This window comes from Berghia stephanieae, chromosome 1 (assembly GCF_034508935.2).
Source record: "Berghia stephanieae isolate SIO BIC M18660-M18661 chromosome 1, UCSD_Bste_1.3, whole genome shotgun sequence".
Lineage (NCBI taxonomy): Eukaryota > Metazoa > Mollusca > Gastropoda > Nudibranchia > Aeolidiidae > Berghia > Berghia stephanieae.
The window spans coordinates 14,107,432-14,128,318 of NC_088360.1; the positions used below are offsets into that span (position 1 = coordinate 14,107,432).

Genomic DNA, 20,887 nt, shown 5'->3' on the forward strand with positions numbered 1-20,887 from the left:
ACGTTTGATGTCAAATATCCGGTCACGTGATGTTGTTTATTTTATTGCACCAACTTTACTCTTCTATAGAGCAGTAAAGTTAGGTGCCCCAAACGTAAACAAAGGTCGAGAAGCACGTGGCAAACCACATGTTCCTGTCTTGACAGCTCACGTTCCAATGTAAATAATAGAAAAAAATAACCTTTAAAATTTGGCTGTTAGGTGGCAAAAGAAACACATATTCATAAATACTCGATCATGCATCAAATAATGTCTAGATATGGATATTTTATGGAACAAAAGGTAAAATTTTCTAAAATTTTTCAAAAGTTACAGTCTATCTATTTTTAGACCAGAGCAAATTATTGCGCTGGTGTGAACAAAACGAGAATTATTCGGAGCCTGATTTTCATAATAATTTAGCCTTATATTATTATTTCTGCAACTGTTAGATTTTATGTAAACATATTTTCAATACTGAAAGTGTATTGCCTACAACTCAAACTACAAAATTGGGAGACCTATATTGTGCGTAAATTGTTCCGGTCCCTAACGGAAATCACTAGCAACTTGTTATTGTTTACGTTAGGGGCACCTAACTTTACTGCTCTATAGTGTATGAGTGGAGAGGCGAGAGGGTGATTATTTTAAATAAATGAGCCAAGCCAGTTTACTTCAAGTTCACGTTCTAACAAGTGATTAGTGATGAAGATTAAATAAAAACTGAAATGTCCTCTTCAGCTAAACTCTCATTATGTTTGAATCATTCTCAAACACACATATTACAGGTGGGAATTATAAGTACACAAGCAAGATCGAAGATCCGTTGTGAACAAACCTAAAACCAAAAAAATAAAAACAAGTCAGAACACTAACACTAAAAGCGACGTGCACGGGCGCGCAAACACACACGCGCGCACACACACACACACAATATTGCTAAATTCACATTCATTTCTTCTTCAAGCAGACTAGCTGAAAGAGAGAAATCTATATAGAATTGTCACAATCTTCCAATCACAACTATCTAGACCCGGTCTATATGCGGTGAAATCTTTCTTTCGCGATTTGCACATTATAATTATATGTGCAGATCCGACGAAGATAATTATTGTAATTAGCACAATGGGCGAATTTTAATATTGTTGTAATACTGCAGTTTTTCTCAAGTAATAGTAATGAATTTCCTATGCTGCTCTTGTGATACACATAAATAAATGTCTTTCATTGGTAGTTAGCTTTTACTTTTCCACTTCGTTCTAATTAGCACATACCTAATTGTCGTTTATTATTCAGGGGAAAATATTAATGCATCATAAAATGATCCTCATCTGAATAGCTTGATTTCGTTCCAAAGGTGGGGTTGAGCATAAAGCTTATAGTCTTTATTCACACAGGCATTGATTATAGGCAAAGGCTATTCGGACCCGAGTCTGAATTGCTTCCCGTGGCAATTTGGACCCCGAGTCTGAATTGCCTTCCTTGACAATTCGGACCCCGAGTCTAAACTAAATAGAACTCCGTGGCTAACCAGGGTCGAGTCTGAATAGTCTCCAATGGCTCTCCGATTCGGAATACTGCAATGCAATGCGCCCGAATGATGAACTTATCTTTAGTGAAACTCTCAGTTACTATTCCGTATGCATTTATAGAAACCGTATTAGTCCTCCTAAACACACACACACACACACACACACTCATGAGTATCTCTAATTCATTAAAAACAGTATAATCACCCCCCCCCCCCCCCCCCAACAACCATCACCATGTTCTCCCCTGCGTCCAGCGCCTCGGTCGTTTGTGGGTTATTCCCCCGCGCCCCACCCACCCACTACCAGTTGATCTGTCCCTCCAGGAAATCGCGGCGATTAAAAAAATTTTGACAATTGCCACAATTTTTTGCAATTTTCCATGTTCTGGAGTCACATATAATCATATAATGCTAAACATATGAAAATACTACTGCCACCGTCACACAAAACTATTAAAGATGCTATTTAATAATAGTTTTATTGATAACATCAATCTATTATATATATATATATATATATATATATTTATATATATATTATTTTTTTATTTTTTATTTTTTTATTTTATTTTATTTATTATTATTTTTTTTAATTTTTATTATGGGTGTTTAATATACTACCATAAACATAGATTCGTGTAATTCGGAAAAAGAAAGTTTTTATGGTCGGTCCCTCAACCTCGTTATTCCCGAGTTCCCCTGTATTATTATGATGTATAGATGTACTTGGAAATATAATAATAATAATAATAATAATAATAATAATAATAATAATAATAATAATAATAATAATGATTTTAATAATAATGATATTAATAATAATAATAATAATAATAATAATAATAATAATATTTAAAAAAATTTATGAGCTTTTCTACCACATAAATGTTAGGAATCCATGCATTTGTGTAAAAGTGTTGTTTTTTGGGATTTTTTCAAAATCTCCTGGTGGCATCCCCTGTATATACCTGGCATAATATTTCTTTTCTGAGTATGCAATGTCAATATAAATGTAATTTAATGTAATTTATGGACACAATACTGTATAATACATACCAACTAAAATTGGTGGACTGTGCTTGTCATAGAATTAAAGCAAGAATAAATTATTGTGCGCTGTTTATTGAAAACAATGTCTTAAATTTGCAATTTTTCCTTGCAATTTTTGAATTTTTTTGCATGCAATTTTTTTAATTTTAGGTGCAATTTTTTGGGTTTTCATTTGCAATTTTCCGCGGGGACAAGTTGATCATTCTCTCTCCGTGTTCAACCAGTGCTTATTTTATTAATAGACACCTAGTCCAGTATTATCTAATAATATTAGTATTAGACGGTACTCTGCCCCTACCCCAGTGGTTTGTTGCCAAGAATGGCCTCTATTTTTATATTTAGAAATAAAACAGCTTTTTTTTTTTTTAAATTAAAAAAGAATTAAGATACTGCCTTTTGTCAAAGCCCGACCCATACTGCCTTTTAAACAAAACGCTCAATGCCCAAAGTCATATTATTCTCCTTTCCCCGCAGTTTTTGGCGGCCGCAAATGGCAAATTATATTAATGTAGAGATATGTCATGCATGTATCTTTTGCACCACGCTCATGGCAAGTCAAATAAATCTTCCAATCATTACACAAAGACACTCTTTTATCTATGCGAGGGCAAATTGATTGTTAACGTTAACAATAGCAACAACAATTGTAATCTCCCAAAGACCACAAATATTTAGATCTATGTTTTGTTTTGTTTTTTGTTTATTTAAGGCGCTAGCAGCACATTTAGGTCATATCAGCGCCAGTAAAAAGGGAGAAAATTGGATAGTAAAAAGTTCTAGAATTACAATTAAAAAGTACACAAGAAAAAGTAAGACAAAGGGGAATTAGTTCAAATTCAGATTCCAAGAGCACACTACCAGTATACTTAGTTTGAGAGCACTCAGGTCCCCTTCTCAAATTCTTTCAAGGTTTGCATGAATTTGTTGAAAGAAGAGAATAGATCACCACTTTTGACGCTACCACGCTTCACTTTTGACCCAGCGTCCACTTCCGACACTTCCTGTGATTGCGCAGGCGCATTGTGGCAGGAGTCCGAATTGCCATGGGAAGCAATTCAGACCACTTCGTTGATTATAAGCATGCCGTAACTCATGTAGGCCATGATTATAAGTCATCATGTCTTCACCACAATTACACTGTTTTGCGCAGGGTGCAAAGAAAAAAAGTTGAAGTACATCAGTAGGTTTTGGTCCAAATATGTTCTGTTTTATTATGTGTCCTCTTCAACTAGGCAATTAGTTCAATTAGTTTTTGCTTATGCTTATAAACTGATTATGACAATCTAGGTATATTTTAATTTTGATATTTTGTGATTATATTCTTAGGTGTCCAAAAAATCTGCAATTTTATTAGAGGTCCTGCCTTTTCTGACGCAGTCTCAAAAAGATGGGGGAGAGACTCTTGACTGGTTTCGAAGTTCACACTTAAAGGTATCCTACAAAATACAAAAATTCTTCTTTGGATCACATGGAATGATGTATTAAAGTTAAAACAAAGCCTACATTGTCTTATCCACTAGACGAGGTGATGCACAGATTTTGACGCAAGAGAGGCATGGATAGCAATGGTTGGAACAAACGAGAGTAGTGAGCACACAAATCAGTGAGGGCGCGATAAAGGAAAGCACATAGCTGTTGATGAAAAGAATTAAGCGCTAAAATTTTTTTTTTTAATTAAAAAAGCTTAAAGGAAGTTTTGTTCGCAATATGTAAAATTCTTGGAAAAATATAGGGCAGCACAAAGCAACTTCGCTCTGCAGACAGACAAGGAGTGATCTGATACTAGATGAACATTTTATCATTATATAATTGTTTTTAAATCTGAAAGCCCAAGAATTTGGGTTTTGTTGATCCCTTATGCCTGGTCTCATTTGTAGTTATGTACAAACTTAACTGTAATAGTATTGGCAATTTTCTCTTTAACCAGAGTCACATAGTTCATTAACCTCAACTTCAATGGACCAAAGTGCATTAAATATTTACCTTAATAGTCTTTTAAGAAAAAGTGTGATTGTTTAAAAGGTTGCCACGTCTCGTCCTACATGTTAATGGTTGCAGTTGGCTAGGGCCCCTTGTAAAACTCTTTGATCTCATTTAATCTATTGTTTTCACTCTGTTACAGAATTTATATTGTTGTCTTTGAAAAGGTAATACGCTTCAACAGTCATGTCGTCAATTCCCTCGTAATGACGCATGGTAACTTAGTAACTGGCTCTAAACTATCGGAACAATGGCAGACGCCCTTATGAAATATTTCTCAGACGAGCATAAAAGTGTATACCGAGGAGAAAAGCATTATAAATATGATCATGTTTTAACTTTTATACTTTCTGATCACAAGATGAAAAGTTCTAGCCAGCATGAAGAATAAAAACTTCCGATTTTCTTTGTTTAGAACCACGATGGCCGCCGTTGCTGGGCGACGTGACATCAGACTATTGAATCCAATTAAGACCATTTGAAATAAAGCTTCCAGAGCCAGGAGCAAATTCAATCCAATGGTAAAATATAATATATAAAATAATAAATAAAATTTATAGAGCGCCAATCTCCACTGATCATATTCAATGGTGCTTTACAAGACACAGCTGACAACAATTTTAAGAAAATTAAATGTTGCAATTTTAAGAAAATGAATGTGACAATTGTAGACGATCTATTAAATTTTACCACTATTAAGTTATACCAATACTAATGGAATATGACATAGAAGATTGTGGTTTTTAAATATTAAGGAAAAATTAATCTTAAATATTTTGTCTAGAAGCACCCAGTAGTATGAGCACTTCTGGTAGACAGAGAGAAAATTGATTTTGAGTGTTGTCAACAGCAATCTCAACTCTAAATCAGTTAGTTCTTTTCGTGGGATTGATTCCATTTATTTAAAAGTTTTTGGTATTATTATTAAATGACTTCTTATTGTTTGACTTTTACATAGGACCTCAGATATATACAGTCTAGACTAGAAGCACCCAGTAGTATAAGCACTTCTGGTAAAGACAGAGAGAAAATTCCAGATTGATGGTGCCACAACATAAAATGCACATTCCGAGAATTTTGTTTTAGACACTTTTCTTTCTAAAGTGGTGTGTCATGAGGAGCGGAGATCCAGAGGTGGCTTTTACTCTGATATTGATGACATTAAGTATCGTGGTGCTAAGCCATGAATAAATTTGAAAATTATACAGGCCACCTTGAACTCAAATCTCCTCTTGACAGGCAACCAATTTGGCTGTTTTAAAACAAGGGTAATATTTTTTCTATTATTTGTCCCATTTTTTTTGCAGCTGTTTTTTTTATTTTTTTTTTTTTTGTTTTCTTCAAAGTTGACTTTGGAAGACCAAAAAGTAGGGAATTGCATATAAGGGATTGACTTTCAATCTACAAGTTTGTAATCTGCCTATAGATCTGAGGCATTCTCCTTAATTCCTTTTGCCAACATATACTGCCTCTATTTGTAATAATTATCATATTTTTACAAAAAGAATATTTTTAAAAGAACTTTTTTATTTTTTATTTTATTTATATGCAGGAATTAATTGAGCTTTTGCATGAAAATGGGGTTAAAAAGTACAGCTCTTATCTTGAAACAACAGATGCTAAATGTGACAAAAAACTCCAACCCAGATTTATAGTTACAGGTAAGTGCCATTGGAACAAGATGACTTCATTCCGCTAATCCAGGGCACTCTGCTAACATCTTGTTTGAGAAAGTCATCCCCTATTTTCTACAAGTGTGTCTGAGAACAGGGCTGTTACTACGACTGGGCTCCACTTTTCATTAGATTTTGAGTTGTCAACAGCAATATCAACTCTAAATCAGTTAGTTCTTTTCTTGGGATTGATTCCATTTATTAAAAAGTTTTTGGTATTATTATTAAATGACTTCTTATTGTTTGACTTTTACATAGGACCTCAGATATATACAGTCTAGACTAGAAGCACCCAGTAGTATAAGCACTTCTGGTAAAGACAGAGAGAAAATTCCAGATTGATAATTGACATCACACTTATATTGACATTACTTTAAAATTCTAAGCCCCAATTTGTTTTGCTATATAATATTCGTAAATAAACGTTTTGTATATCAACATAAATTTAACCAGAAGACAGTTATATTGGCATAGCAATCTACGATATAGCAATAATCGGTTTAAAACAAAGATTTTAAAAAAGAAAGCAAGAGTACAATTTATAATTGGCTAACGATATCCTGCTATGAAGTAAATTACAACAGCCAGCGCAAAATGCAGATATACCTTTTTGCCGCTCCCTGCCTCTTGACTCAGTACTCAGTGCCTAAGGAGAACATTGTCATTGACATGATGAGAACATTTGATGCAGAATCAAAGTCTGATGAGGATACCGCACTATTGGAACCAGTTTCCAGTCATGCCACGACAGCAGCTATCAAAACCCTTCATTTTGCACATCTTGAGGGTGCTTCCTTATTTTACATCATTGCTAATACTAAGAACATGATCTATGAAAGTATTCCTACCTTAATTTCAAAATCAACCCTTTCAAGGGCCACCAAATCATCCAGATTGACTTCCTTAGTTATCTCGCATTTTCCATTTGTTTCCCTTCCATTTTTTTGAAGGGCTGATATTGACACAATGCTTATATTGACATTTTACCATGGTCCCGAGATGGTGATATATCTGTTCTCGACTTTAATAAGATTGGTGGCAATGAAAATCAGTTTTTGTTTTCATGATAATGGCCCAATGAGAAGGAATTCATCCAGGTTTATGTAATGTTAAATGAACAAAAACAATTGCTTGCTACTCTTTGGATTGGATTTAATGTAATAATTCATATGTATAGCACTACAATTCATTTTCTAATGCTGTGAAGCTTTGTACATAGCATATAGAATCCCAACCAAAAAAAATCAAAACACAGACACAAGCACGCACTCACACAATCTTTTGCACAGAGTTCATCCAAACAGCAAACATGGATATGACTATCTTAAGTTGAGCCTGATTATAGACTGATTAAAAATGTTCTGATTTTCATGTCTTCTGAAATAGCAAACTTTTTTCTCAATTCCTAGTTTTTAAAGAGATAGAATTCCAGGGGTGGGGTGCTGCATGTTTAAAAGATCAAGTAAAAAAACTTGTATTAGGAAGAGGGGCTTGTAATAATAACTGACTAGAAGATCTTAAAGTTTGTTATGGAAATTAGTGAGTTAGGATAATCAGGAGAGGTGGCATGATGAATATATTTATAACCTTGACAATCAATCTTAAATTCAACTGTTTTCTCCACAGGCAACCACAGTTAATGTCTCTAAATAGGGGATATATGTGTTCATCAAGTTTTGTTTGTTTAATTAGATTGGTGGCTTTATTTTGAATTTTTTGCAGATTTAGTTATGCAGTTAAATTTGTAAATGTTCAATATTTCAGGTTCTGTAAGACTTTTTAACATATGTTAGTCTATCACAAAATACTTTCAGCCAGATTTAAGAGACCCAGCCATTTATTGCTTTGTTGATTGAGGAGTCAGAAAAAAGCTTGACTGAGCTTGCGAATCTTGTCAGTTCCTTTGCTTCTTGTATGTCCTCTACCAATTGAATAATCCTAACCTTCTAAATATCATTTAGTAAAAAAAAAAGGTTTTTAGAAGAAATTTTCAAAATTGAATTGGTTATTTTGTTGATTGAAGCTGAAGTCTATTTTACATCTAACTTTTCATTCCAGGTACAACGTTAAGAGCTGCTTGTGTCTTCAAAAAGAGGAGTGAGGATGACATATGTCTTGTATCCAAAAATACAAGAGGTAGCATCAATAAATTACTCATTTGATATGAAAAACATTGCATTTCCATACCTTTGGTTACAGCGAAACCATCTTATGTCATCCCTTGCTATACCTACCATCAATATCATTTTTCACCCAAAAAAAATGAAGATTAAAGACATTATTTAAGGTACAATAATGTAAAGAAATTAATAAAACAACTTCAAAACAAGAACAGAATACAAAAAGACCCTTCTTCAGCCAATTACAAAGGAGTTAAAATGTTAATACACCCCATTAAATCCGTCTAGCCAGGAAATATGATGGCAAAAAGTAAACACACTAGCGTTTGGTTACTAAGAAACAGCACTAGTGCATGAAAGTTCAGATTTTAAAATGGATAGATGGATAAAGGGGGCGAATTTCTCGTTATCTATCAGTTTCCCACTGAAATGAAATCAGGTATGCAAAATTTTGCTCGGTAATGAAAAGCAGATTTTGTGGCCTTAGGTAAAAAGCTATTTGCATTTTGGGGCTCTTGATTTTCGGCTTAGGATCATGCAATGTCTTTTTTACATTGAGCTCTAAAGCCTTCTATGCTGCTCTTAGTCTCGTTAAAGAGAGTGTAAATCACTTTGGGAATCAATAAGGGTTTGTCATCCACTTACCTCAAGTTGTTCATTAACTGCTATCAACCACACAATTCCCATTTATACAGTGGGTGCAGCACTCAACGAGGTCGCAGAAAATCAAGGGGAAAGAACACATAATCCTTGCCTTACACCTCATTTTTCTGCTGGTCATTAATTTCTCCAAATAATCATAAGGTCTTTTCCACCGGTGTATAGTTTACTAATAATATCAATTATATTATTATTATTACTAATTATTATTATTATTACTGTTATTATTATTATTATTATTATTATTAGTGGTAGTAGTATTATTATTACAGTTCTGTGGTTGCAATGAGTAAAGATAACTGTAACACAAGATAATTTTCTTTTTTCTTTTAGGTCCTTGCAAGAAATTCAAGGAATTTAACAACCTAGTGGACAAGCTCATAATTCATGTGTGTCCTAAAACAAACTCGTCAGTGATGAATCTCAGTCAGGTAAATATAAAGCACTGTATCTCGGTTTCAATGAAGTTGATGGGAATAGAGGCCAATGTTTGTTATAACTGAGATTTCATTGACATATGCAAATATATACACTCTAGCACGGTTTCCTTGGGACATGCAAAAAAGTTTGAGGAAACCGTGCCTTGCCATAACGACTTATGGGGAGGGGGGCAGTGTGGCTCAGACAGCGGTAAGGTCTTTGTTTAATACCCGGAAGATTACCTAGTTCGATTATCCACTGTGTTATATGACCTTCAGCAAGCCACCTCTCCCTTGCGGCATTGTACTGCAACTGACACCTGGGTCATTTCCGACTTCCCTTGGAATAGACCTTAAGACAAATTTCTGCTTGACGGTGAATAAATGGAACTCTTTATTCTATTTTTACTTTATTGGTATGTAATGACATGTAAGAGGTTGGTGTGTGTGTCATGATTCATGTACCCTCTTAGCCAAACATTAGCAAATCATGTGATAAGAATAAGCAGAGAGGTTTCAGTTATGTGAACCGACGATGGAGTGTGTGTGTATCATATTGTATACTGACACCTGCAGTGTGGTCGAAATCACTGAACGCAATTAAAACAAACAACAACAACAAAAAACAAGAAAAAAATAAGAAATAAATAAAAACCTTTAAATGAATTCGTTTTTTATTATGTTCGCTGTGTGAAATTAGTTCGAGGAAATTTGCAAGATAAAAATTATTTTAAGGAAGGAAAGGAATGATAACAAAGAATAATAGGGGGAAAATTTGGGACATTGGAATGAGTTCAAACTGTGTGTTCGAGGAAACCGTGCTGGAGTGTATGAGCTATAACCTTGTACTTGTAATTAAAGTTCACATTGCAAGATTTCAATATATTTTTTAATGCCAGCTTTTCTCCACCCAGCATGCTCTTTGTGCTTTCAATAACTTAATGGTAGGGAGTTGTGTGGTTATGAACCTCATTGAATTTGAACTGGCTTTATAAGTCCCAAATAAAATATTTAAAGATGGGATTTTTGAAGTTTTGGTTTGATCTGAGATCGCTGTATTCGAAGTGCAGTTTTGTTGACCATTAATAATTATCTGTTTTAGTCCCTAGAGCCACACTGAGCGACAAAAGGTAGTTTATGAGCTGAATTAGCCATCAATACAAAATTTCACCCAGAGCTTTGCTTTATAGAATGCGAAACTGCTTTTATAATACATGCCCTGTCTCAGTATGATCTGGCATCCTTTACAAACCGGTTCATTGTAGTTTGCTTGTTTATTTGTGTTGCTTTATCATGTGAAACAGCAAGTTATGAAATTCAGTAACCATAAAAAACAATATGGCTGACAATGAAAACAGACCTCATCGTTTTTATGTAAAAAATTCTTTTTTTTTAAAAGTTATAGATATAAATCTGTCATATTTTCTGTGTATGTTCAAAAATGAATTACCTGTGGGATTATATGTTGAAATATTATCAAAAAGTAAAAAATCAAATCACAGACAGCGATTTTTTTTCAATTTTTAAATATATATTTTTTATACATGATTACATAATATCGAAATCAAATTCAGTTTTGGTCGAAATGGAAGCAAAGTAGAAAAAAATAAATCGTCATTCAATTCCCTCTGTTTTTATATCTTACATGTCTTTATATGTATTTCCACCCAAGTCTTGAAAATGTCCAAACTATAATTTTATAGTGTTACTCTGAAAGGTAGATTTAAGGGTCTCGGAATTTTCTATGATTTAGCGTGGGACTGAAACTGAAACAGTTAATGAAAGCAAAGTCTGATTAATTGGAAAGAATTATTCAGATAGTCATCAAATTTCTGAGATTAAGTTTTATATCATACAAAGCAATGATGAGGATTCTTTCCTTGCTTTAATATTTTTATTATCACCTTTGTTGATGTTATGACAGTAGTTTTATGTCTCAAATGCAGAGTTTTGAAAATTTATTTTGAAATAATGCATTGTTAGAACCTGGTCTTTCGAAAAGCCCAAGTTTTTCATGATAGTTTTATCATAAAGCATTGTCTTAAATTAAGATTGAGTCAGTTTGCTTGCTTGTCAATTTTTTCCCCATTGAAATGGCATCATTAAAAAAAATAAAAAAATTGTAAGTTCAAGTGTATAGCTCTTACATGACAAAATGATTTCTTTGGAGTTCATTGGTCGGTTCTTGGTGAACCCTTCATTTATATTTTTTAATATAGAATGTAAAAGTGAGGCAGTATACCCTCATCCTTTCAAATTTTTAAAACACAACTTAACAGCTACTTGTTTCCAATTGAAATCTATTTATGATTTGCTTGTTTATATCTTTGTTTATTTCAATTAATACTGACATGTCAATGTAAAGTGCTTAATGCCCGTTTAGATATGTAAAAGCATTATAATAAGTGCTATATTAATATTATTATTGAGAAACTCAAATTATTTGACATCTTTTGATTGGTTTGATGTAAATACATGTGAGGTATTATCAGTTAACTTAGCTAAAAAACGAAAATAGATTACTAAACCCCCTGGCGCCAAATATGTACCCTTCATGCCCCAAACCCGTACAGTATTAAATTTATAGTCATACAGCATAATATATTTTTAAAAAATAGTTTGTATGACAACTATGTGGTAGAATTTCAGCTTCAGTTTATGTAAAATGACGAATGGTGTGGACGTTTCAGGTTTCCCCTTTATCAAATGACAGATTAATATAACACAAACGACTTAATAGTAATGGTTATTGGCACGTATTGAAACAGTGTTACTGTTGGTTTTAAACCCCTTTGTTGTTTATAAGAATCACATTGAGTGGATATGCGCTTTATAGATGCTGACATTTTGAAATTAATGTGATCTTTTGGATACTTGGATTAACAGTTCGGACTTGGGCGAAGAGCAAGATCTCCTGATTTTTTAAAATTCAATTTTCTGTGGAAAAGAGTGTTATGTAAACATAATTAGAAAGTTTTATGTGACACACTTTGTAACGTATTATCATCATCGTCATCATTATTATTATTATTAATGTCTTTAATAAAATAATAATAATAATATTATTATTATTATTATCATTGTATTATTATTATTATTATTATTATTATTATTACATCATGTTCCCAGCAGACCTTTCTGGGTGGGGTTCCTAACCTCATAGTGGGCAGGGAGGCACTTACTGTGTCTTCTATCCCCCTATATCTGTTTTCCAACATGCTGCCTGTCTTTGTCTTGGGATGAGATTACTTGGTTTTGTCCTGACCCTGGCCGGAGTCCTTGGCTGTGAGAGAAACAGTCGAATGTATAGCTGTCATCTGCATTTTTTGCGGCCGCAAATATCAGGGCGATCCGCAAATTTTGGCAAATTTCCCAAAATTGGCAAATCGTGGCAAATTTTGGGAAACTTGGCAAATCACGTGGCAAATTTTGGGGGAAAAAAAAGAAGCGAAAACAAAATAACGAGAAAAAAAAGTGCGAAACTTGAGAAATGTTGCAGCTTTGCCTGGGCCCAAACCAAGGGAAGCTACTCTCTACGGATAATGATCCTTTAAAATCTTTGTAACAACGCTATTGTGTAAATTAATAAATGTAGCCTCCTTAAATGTAATAAATGGTCTTATATATATATATATTTTTTTTTTTCTGTATCGCGTGTTAATTTTTACTGAAACGCTTAGTTCTCCTCTGCAAATTTTTTGGCAAATTTCCTGGCAAATTTTGGGGTTTTTTTGGGCAACTTTTGGCAAATTTTAGGCCCCAATTTGGCAAAAAATGCCGATGACAGGTATAGTTATAGTTTTGGGAGATTATATTTTTTTCCTTGTAAATCATCTCTCTGTTATGCACTGTATTATATTTTGTTTACATTATTATATATTATGATTTGTAAACATTTGAGTGTATTCCTCGTAGTGGGGACCTGTGCTTGTGCCTGGATGAGACTTTTAGGTGATCTCAAACTAAGTACTTTGATAGTGTGCTCTTGGAATCTACATCGGTTTCCTATTTGAACCAGTTCCCCTTTGTCTTCCTTTTTCTTGGGTGCCTTGATTGTAATTCTAGAACTTTTTACTATTCCATTTTCTTCCTTTTTACTGGCGCTGATATGACCTTTGTGTGTTGCAAGCGCCGTAAAACCCTTTAAAAAAAAAACAAAAAAAAAAACAAAACAGCAGACCTTTTGCTCTACTCAGTATATCTCCATTTTCTAATTTTTTCATTGACAGCTCGTCAGTACAGGCGATGATGCAGACAATGATTTGATCAGCCATTATTTTCAACCAGGTGTCAGCCATTGATATCCTAAAAGTCATCATTTCATCAATTGCATTGTTATATTTATTAAAGTGTCCACACCAGATGTTGATTATCGTTTTCACTGAAATTACTAATTGCAATTCTTGTACATAAAAATGATATTGTCTTATTGTTTTTAATTTCAACACTTAACAATTATTTTTTAACCTCCTATCAGTGGAAGAGTGGATTTTGAACATACAGTAATTGCTGTAACATGCAAAATTTCAGGACACTGCAATACGGCACACTAGATTACTACTATTCTTCTATTCAATAAATAACAGGGTAATAATAATTTTTTTTAAGTAAAGCGATTCGTGTATTTTAGAAGCCATTTTTAGGTATGTTCAGTGCCTATCAAATACAACTCATGGTTTGCTTTCTTTTGGTGGTCTGGCCTTGTATTTTTAGTGTCAGGCTATAAATTAACTAAGACTAGTTCTGTTGGGATGTAGTAGAGGTGCTTGGTGCCAGTACGGACCAGCAGTTAGGATCATGTGTCATCACAAGAGAAGAGCCTACAGTTGGGTTTATGTGGGGCGTGCTTATCAATGGTGTCTGATTGTGTGTGAGTGCACGCATGTTTCCATTGTAAATAACAATGCACACGGTGAACTTTCTCATTAAAAAAATTAAGAACTAGCTGACCCCAATTTCCCCATGTCTTTGGCTTATTATTGTACAAAACGAACATAAAACAAAGCAAAATATGAGCCCATAATGCATAAAAACCAGTCCATTCTCTCCAGCATGCATTATCGATGGTAACAGAAGTAAGGCAGGAAATAATACTTGAAACAAGGTATGTATTGTTTACTACCCATGAGCATTGGTATTTAGGCAAGTTTGATTCTTCTAGCATGTATTTTGGCTTCTCCCGAGAGCATGCTTGGATCCAGCGAGTGCTGTATTGCTAGGCTTAAAAACAATTTTCAGACTACTACAAATATCAGACTTTTTCTTGAAGAGACCAAAGCATTGGATTTTCACCATCTCTCCAAAGTTTTCACAAATTAATACAGTGCATCATTCAATCAATTTCTCAGCTTAAGTCTCTCTCTCTCTCTCTCAAACACACACATACGCTACAAACAGTACCTGCTGCACTTAGCATCTCACTCGCGTCTACAACCCTCTTCCTTCTTCTTCCATTAAGGCCAAAGCTTCAGGCTGAAGACTGTAAGGCCGTCTTTTCAGTAACCAGGGTTTTAGAGGGAAGCAGGGAGCATTTTTTTTGAAGTCTTCAGTCTAAAGGGCTTGTTTACAAGTGGTTGGTAGGGAGTTCCAAAGTCGGATGGTGGAGGGGAAGAAAGAGTAAAGATGGTTTGTTCTTGAGTAGGGGATTTCAAAATTAAATGCTGAGTTTTGTTGTTGTTCCGTTTCAGATGGCTGGTTGGAATTTCGAGTTTTCCATTTTGTGCTTTGTGGAATACGAGAGGAGTTTGTTGATGGATCGTCTTTCATGTAGCGGTTTCCATTGGAGATCGTTCATGAGCTGAGTTACGCTCATGTCATAGTTTCCATTGACAAATCTGGCCACCCGACGGACTTTTCTAGCTCATTGATTTCTTGTGATATGTGTTGGTCCCACACTGAGATACTATATTCCAGTATGGGCCTGACTGGGTGGGGTTCCTACCTCCCATAGTGGGCAGGGAGGTACATATTGTTTCTTCTATCCCCCTATATCTGTTTTCCAACTTGCATTCTGTCTTTGTCTTGGAATGCGATTACTTGGTTTTGTCCTGACCCTGGTCGGGGTCCTGGCTGGGAGGGAAACAGTCAAATGCATAGTTATAGTTTTGGGAGACGATATTTTTTTCCTTGTAAATCATCTCTCTGTTATTTATTATTATATTTGTTATAATTTATAATGTGAGCATTTGAGTGTATTCCTCTTAGTGGGGGCCGTGCTTGTGTCCTGATGAGACTTATTGGCGATCTCAAACTAAGTACATTGATGGTATGCTCTTGGAATCTACATCTGATCCCAATTTGTTCCCAGTTCCCCTTTGTCTTACTTTTTCTTGGATGCTTTAATTGTAATTCTAAAACTTTTTACTATCCCATTTTCTTCCTTTTTACTGGCGCTGATATAACCTAAATGTGTTGCAAGCGCCGTAAAACCCTTAAAAACAAAAACAAAAGTATGGGCCTGACATATGCTTCTTAGCATTTCTTTTTCACAAATTGGTGGCAGTGGCAGATTTGTCTGTTGAGGAAGGCCATGGTTCTATTTGCCTTCAGAGCTGCATTGGCAATATGCTTCTTCCACTTCATATTACTTTCCAGGGACATGCCTGCATTCTCCACATATTGTAGGGCTTCGTTCTGGATTTCATAGTGGGAGTCGATTATGTTTTTCTTTTTGTTCATCACCCCTAGGACACAATACTTTTTGGAGGCGAATTCCATTTTACATCGCCTCCCAGCACTGCAATTTATTTAGATCTTGCTGTAGCATGACAGCATTGTCCCTGTTTTTTATTTCTCTGTACAAGAGGCTGTCATCTGCGAACAATTTCAACGTGGACCCGGGATGTAGACCTTCTGACATGTCTGAGAAAGTGTCTTGCAGTACTCCTGAATCAACTTTTGTTGTGTTTTTTTTTGTTTGACTCTTTACCTTCAACAATTACGTTTTGGACTGTTACTCAGAAAGGATTCAATCCAGCTGGTGGCATTGTTAGCAATCCCATACTGTTTGATTTTAAGAAGCAGACTTCTGTGATGGACTTTGTTGAAAGCTTTTGAGAAGTCCAATAGAATTGCATCTATCTGTCCCCGATAGGAGGTTGATAGCAGCTGTGTCTCACATTATCAGCAAGCTTGAAATCCATGCTGAGTGTCAGTGAGAATTTTGTTTTCTTCCAGGTGGTCCATAATTGAACTGCATAGAATGTGCTCTAAATTTTGCAGCTCACAGATGTCAGTGAGATTGGACGATAGTTTTCTGGTAGTGTTTTATCTCCTTTCTTGAATATTGGGACGATGTCAGCCTGCTTCCAATCATTTGGCACTACTCCTTGGTCTAGGGAGGATCGGAATATAAGGGATAGTACTGGGGCAATCTCATCCGTAGTTTTTGAGAAGACGTGCTGGAATTCCATCTGGTCCAGTTGCTTTTTGGGTATTTTTGTTATGCCTTTTACGTTCATTTAGATGTCAGCGATTTTCTGATTCATAATGTCACTTTGTTTAATGTGATTAGGTAGATTGTGGTGTGAATCTCGCAAAAAGACGGAGCAAAATTGTTTCTTGAGGATATTTCCCTTTTTAAAAGCATCTTGATGGTAAGTTCCGTGTTTGTCTTTCAATTCGGCAATGTGGTTTCCATACTTCGATTTCACCTTAATGTATCCAAAAAGTTTTTTGTTGTCTCTGTTAATCAGTTTGTCACGTGGTCGATATGTGCTTTCACCCGTGAGAATTTTACATATGTTAGAGGAGAGGTGCGCTTCTTATGCTCGTTTTATTTGGCTACAAAGTGAGCATAACAAATGGAATGCGAGTGAGAATTTATGTATCACTTGGTCGGAAAATTTTTTTGTCTGAAATGACCTTGTTGAAAGCAACTTGACAAGCTAAGATGCTCATTACTGTCGTACAACAATAGTGTATCTTCTTATTTAGTGTTGCTGTTGGATTGGGACCCCTAGTAAAGTACTTTGAGGACAATGAATAGATATTACACCATAGAATAACTTGCATCCTTTGGGCATTTTTTACGTCTAAAACCGTCCTCAGTGACACTACCAAAGGATTCCTGCCAAGGGGGATACATCCAAATGGCTAAATAAGAATAACAATAAGTTTATTATGGTGAGATGATTAAATCTCAGCAAAAAACCAGAAGGGCAGATAAGAACCATTTAAAAACAAGTTGTTTTGTTTTGTTGTTGTGGGGTTTTAGTTTTAAGGCAATTGCGACAATTATGTCATTTCAGCATTAGTAAAAAGGGCGATGATAAGAGGAAAAGTTATGGATCTGAAGTTAAAAGTGACAAAGGAACTGGTTCGAATCGGGGAAAAGATTTCATGAGCAATCTATCACTATCATGTGCCTATATTGACATTATCTAAAAGTCTCATCCAGGCACAAGCAAATGATCCCGCTATGTGAGCAACTCAAATGTTTACAAAGTACAATATATTCAAAGCAAAAAATAATTTGTACATAACAGAGATGCTAGGGAAAAAAACCTCTCAAAAAAGGAACCATACATCTAACTGCCTCCCTCTCAGTTAATGATCCCTGCCAGAACCATGAAAAACTGGAGCAATGTCAATCCAAGGCAAAGACGGGGCTGCATGGAAAGAATAAATCACATAGGCAGATACAAGAGATGGCAAGACAGGGTCAGTGAAGAAGCTATCAGCTGCAATAGGATATCTAGTCAAAGTCAAAGGATTTAAATCAAAATCAAGCACCCAGAAAATAGTGTGACAAAGGGGACAAGATCAGAAATACAGTGCAATCCGCATGAAGTCAACTTCTGCTTCAAGTCAACACCTCTAGTCAGTCCCACATTTTCTGTACTTTATCCTAGTGTGTTTTATTGATAATGGTTAAAGTCAACCAATCTTTCTGGTCTGGCAGAATTGACTTTATCAGAATTCCACTGCTGATCCAAATTCAGTGCAGCCCACTTATAATGTCATATTGTCCAAGTCCCAATTATTTTCCAATCAGTAATAAAAAAAAAAACTCGCTGTAGCAACATACATATATTTAGTAAAGGCTCTGTTTAGCGACATTGGTGTGACAGTACTCAACTTCAAATTAAGTTAAGGCAAAATTGCTGATGTAATGAAAATGTTTGCTTTCCAACCAATGAAATCCTGTCGTCATAGTTGATTAGACGACCAATAAATCCAGTCTTTTCCAGACCAGTGGAAGCAAAGAGCAAGACAAAACCTAGCACTTCGCATTGTACAAGCGTTCACTAGCCAGTTGACCGCCATGGCATGAGCAAAAAGCGGTCAACCAGCTAGTGAATGCTCCACACAAAGGGGGAAATGCCTGTTATAAAATAATGCACTATTGGCATCTCTAATTGCTGATCATGCGCAACCTTTGACATGCATTATCTTCCACCTAAGCTAGCTTTTTGTCTCCTTGCTTTGCCTCATCTATGGAACAGACCTCAATAGAACTGAGATAAAATCGAACAGCATGGGTTTGAACCAACAGAGAAAGAAGCAATGTCAGCGACTGGACGAACACTGACTTGATACAGATGTACTGAAGTAGTTTCAAACAGTCAACAATCAACACACTGACGTTGTGTCTTGTCATAGCACACAAGTTAAGAATGATGAGTTTTCAAGCAACAATGGCTGGTCCAGTTGTTTCAAGAAGCTGCATGGTACTTTTTTCCAATGTCGCCTACTTTCGCAAAAACAGCCACTATAGACATCAATTGTCAAGTACTTTACCCCTCATCCTCCACTATTTTTGGCTGCTCCGCTAAAACGGCAACCCTCTATAACGACTTTATTTTTCTGATCCTGACAATGTTGTAGAGAGGTTGCACTAGTCTTCTAAAAAGTCCAAACACTGCTACTACAGGATCCCACACTTATATGATTACAAAACAAGTTTATTAAAGACCTTACCAAAAAAACAAAAAAAAAATTTATAAAATGCCACTCGATTTTACTGGCAGAGCTAGAAATCTGGGTGTTTACTTTGACTCTATCCTTTCCATGCAATACCATATCAATAATGTAAGACTTCATACATAGGGCTCAGAATAATTTCACAAATGGCTAATTTTTTAGATCAAAAAGCTATTCAAACCCTCATTTCTTCTTTTACATTTTCTAGACTTGATTACTGTAAAATGCTCATGTATTCTATTCCCAATAATGTCAGAAACTGCAGCGCATTCAAAATCAAGCAGCAAAATTAGTTTTGGAGAGGAAAAAAAGTGATCATGTCACTCCTTTGTTTTGATCTTTACATTGGCTCCCGGTTAGATTAAGAATTACGTATAAAATTGCTGTTATGTGCTATAAGCCTCTTAATGAAACTTCTCCAATCTATATATCAGATTTGATCAATGTTTTCACTCCCTCATGCTGTTTGAGATCCAACTCTCAATTACGATTATGTGTTCCTAAAATAAGGATCTAAGACCTATGCTGATCGTGCATTTATTCATGCTGCTCCCGCTATCTCGAATTCTTTTCCATTTAGTGTTAGGAGCGGGTTTGTGGATTCCCAGTCAAGTTTTAAAAAGAAATTAAGATCTCATCTTATGAGATAATCACTTAAATTATAAAACATCCTACTTACCATACAAACTTTTTTTTCTATTACATACTTGTAGTATGCACATAACATTGGATTTTATAACATATACATGCGTTACACCAGAATTCCCATGACATATAATCAGGCCTGTAAATGGTTGGTGAAAAAATTGTCGGAACTTTTTGAACACGCAAAAATAGATACAACAGGACAGATATGACACGTCTATTGACTAGTCAAATCATGTCACTTTACCCTACTTATTTATAACGAGGTCCTTATTTTATGGTACCAAAAAAAAATCCCAATTATTTGAGGGCACAGGTCTGAGTTAGTTGTAAAATGAAAGGAAGAGAACAATTCCTACCCTTTTGAAGGATGTGTATCTCGTGCTTGACACGGACACGGGAAGCTGCGTATCTTTGCTCCTGTTTGTGTTAAATGTTTACGCTGATTCTTTTGTTTATTTGAATTATTATAGAAGAAGAAGAGGAGGTGGTGCGGTCGTGACAACTTTCAAAGAAGAATATATATTTCGAAGAAAAATAATTATTTCTTCTTATTTTTTTTCCGTCTCACATCCGGACGGAACCAATAAAATATAGAGAAAAAGATATGAGAACCGTAGAAATGCATGTGTGTCGGTGTAGTAAAATAGAGAGAAACCTTCCGGTCCGGTTCGACACACTTCTGTGCAAGCGTTATTTACTGACTAGGTGTGTGTGTGTGAAAACTCGCGCGAACTTCGCGCGTCTAGCGGAGCGTGTAGGTGGCATGATAATATTTTAGACGGCAAGTTTTGTTTTGTCTTTGATGTGACAAATAAAAAGTTTTTTTGTTTTGTTTTTTTTAAGTCGGCATTTGAAAGGGAATAAAATCTGATTTTTTCTTTTGAGGAACGAAATAAAAGTCTT

At 35.1% G+C, this 20,887-nt stretch overlaps 1 protein-coding gene across 3 annotated transcripts; it reads left to right on the forward strand.

Moving 5' to 3' along the window:
* Window positions 1-99: 99 nt before the first annotated feature.
* LOC144968640 (uncharacterized) lies at window positions 100-20,882 on the forward strand. 3 transcript variants are annotated; one of them, XR_013644622.1, is made up of 7 exons: window positions 581-767; window positions 3,887-3,991; window positions 6,093-6,201; window positions 8,272-8,349; window positions 9,327-9,424; window positions 13,642-15,324; window positions 15,863-20,882. XR_013644622.1 is itself a non-coding variant. In XM_078907199.1 (6 exons), the coding sequence occupies exons 1-6, from the start codon at window positions 238-240 to the stop codon at window positions 13,711-13,713; spliced, it is 507 nt and encodes a 168-aa protein (XP_078763325.1). In that variant the 5' UTR covers window positions 100-237; the 3' UTR covers window positions 13,714-19,352. The 3 variants fall into 3 exon arrangements, 2 of the variants coding, with proteins under 2 accessions (XP_078763325.1, XP_078763312.1); XM_078907199.1 differs by lacking the exon at window positions 581-767 and adding an exon at window positions 100-282 and having other exon boundaries at window positions 13,642-19,352; XM_078907186.1 differs by having other exon boundaries at window positions 541-767; window positions 13,642-20,882.
* The last annotated feature ends 5 nt before the right edge of the window (window positions 20,883-20,887 follow it).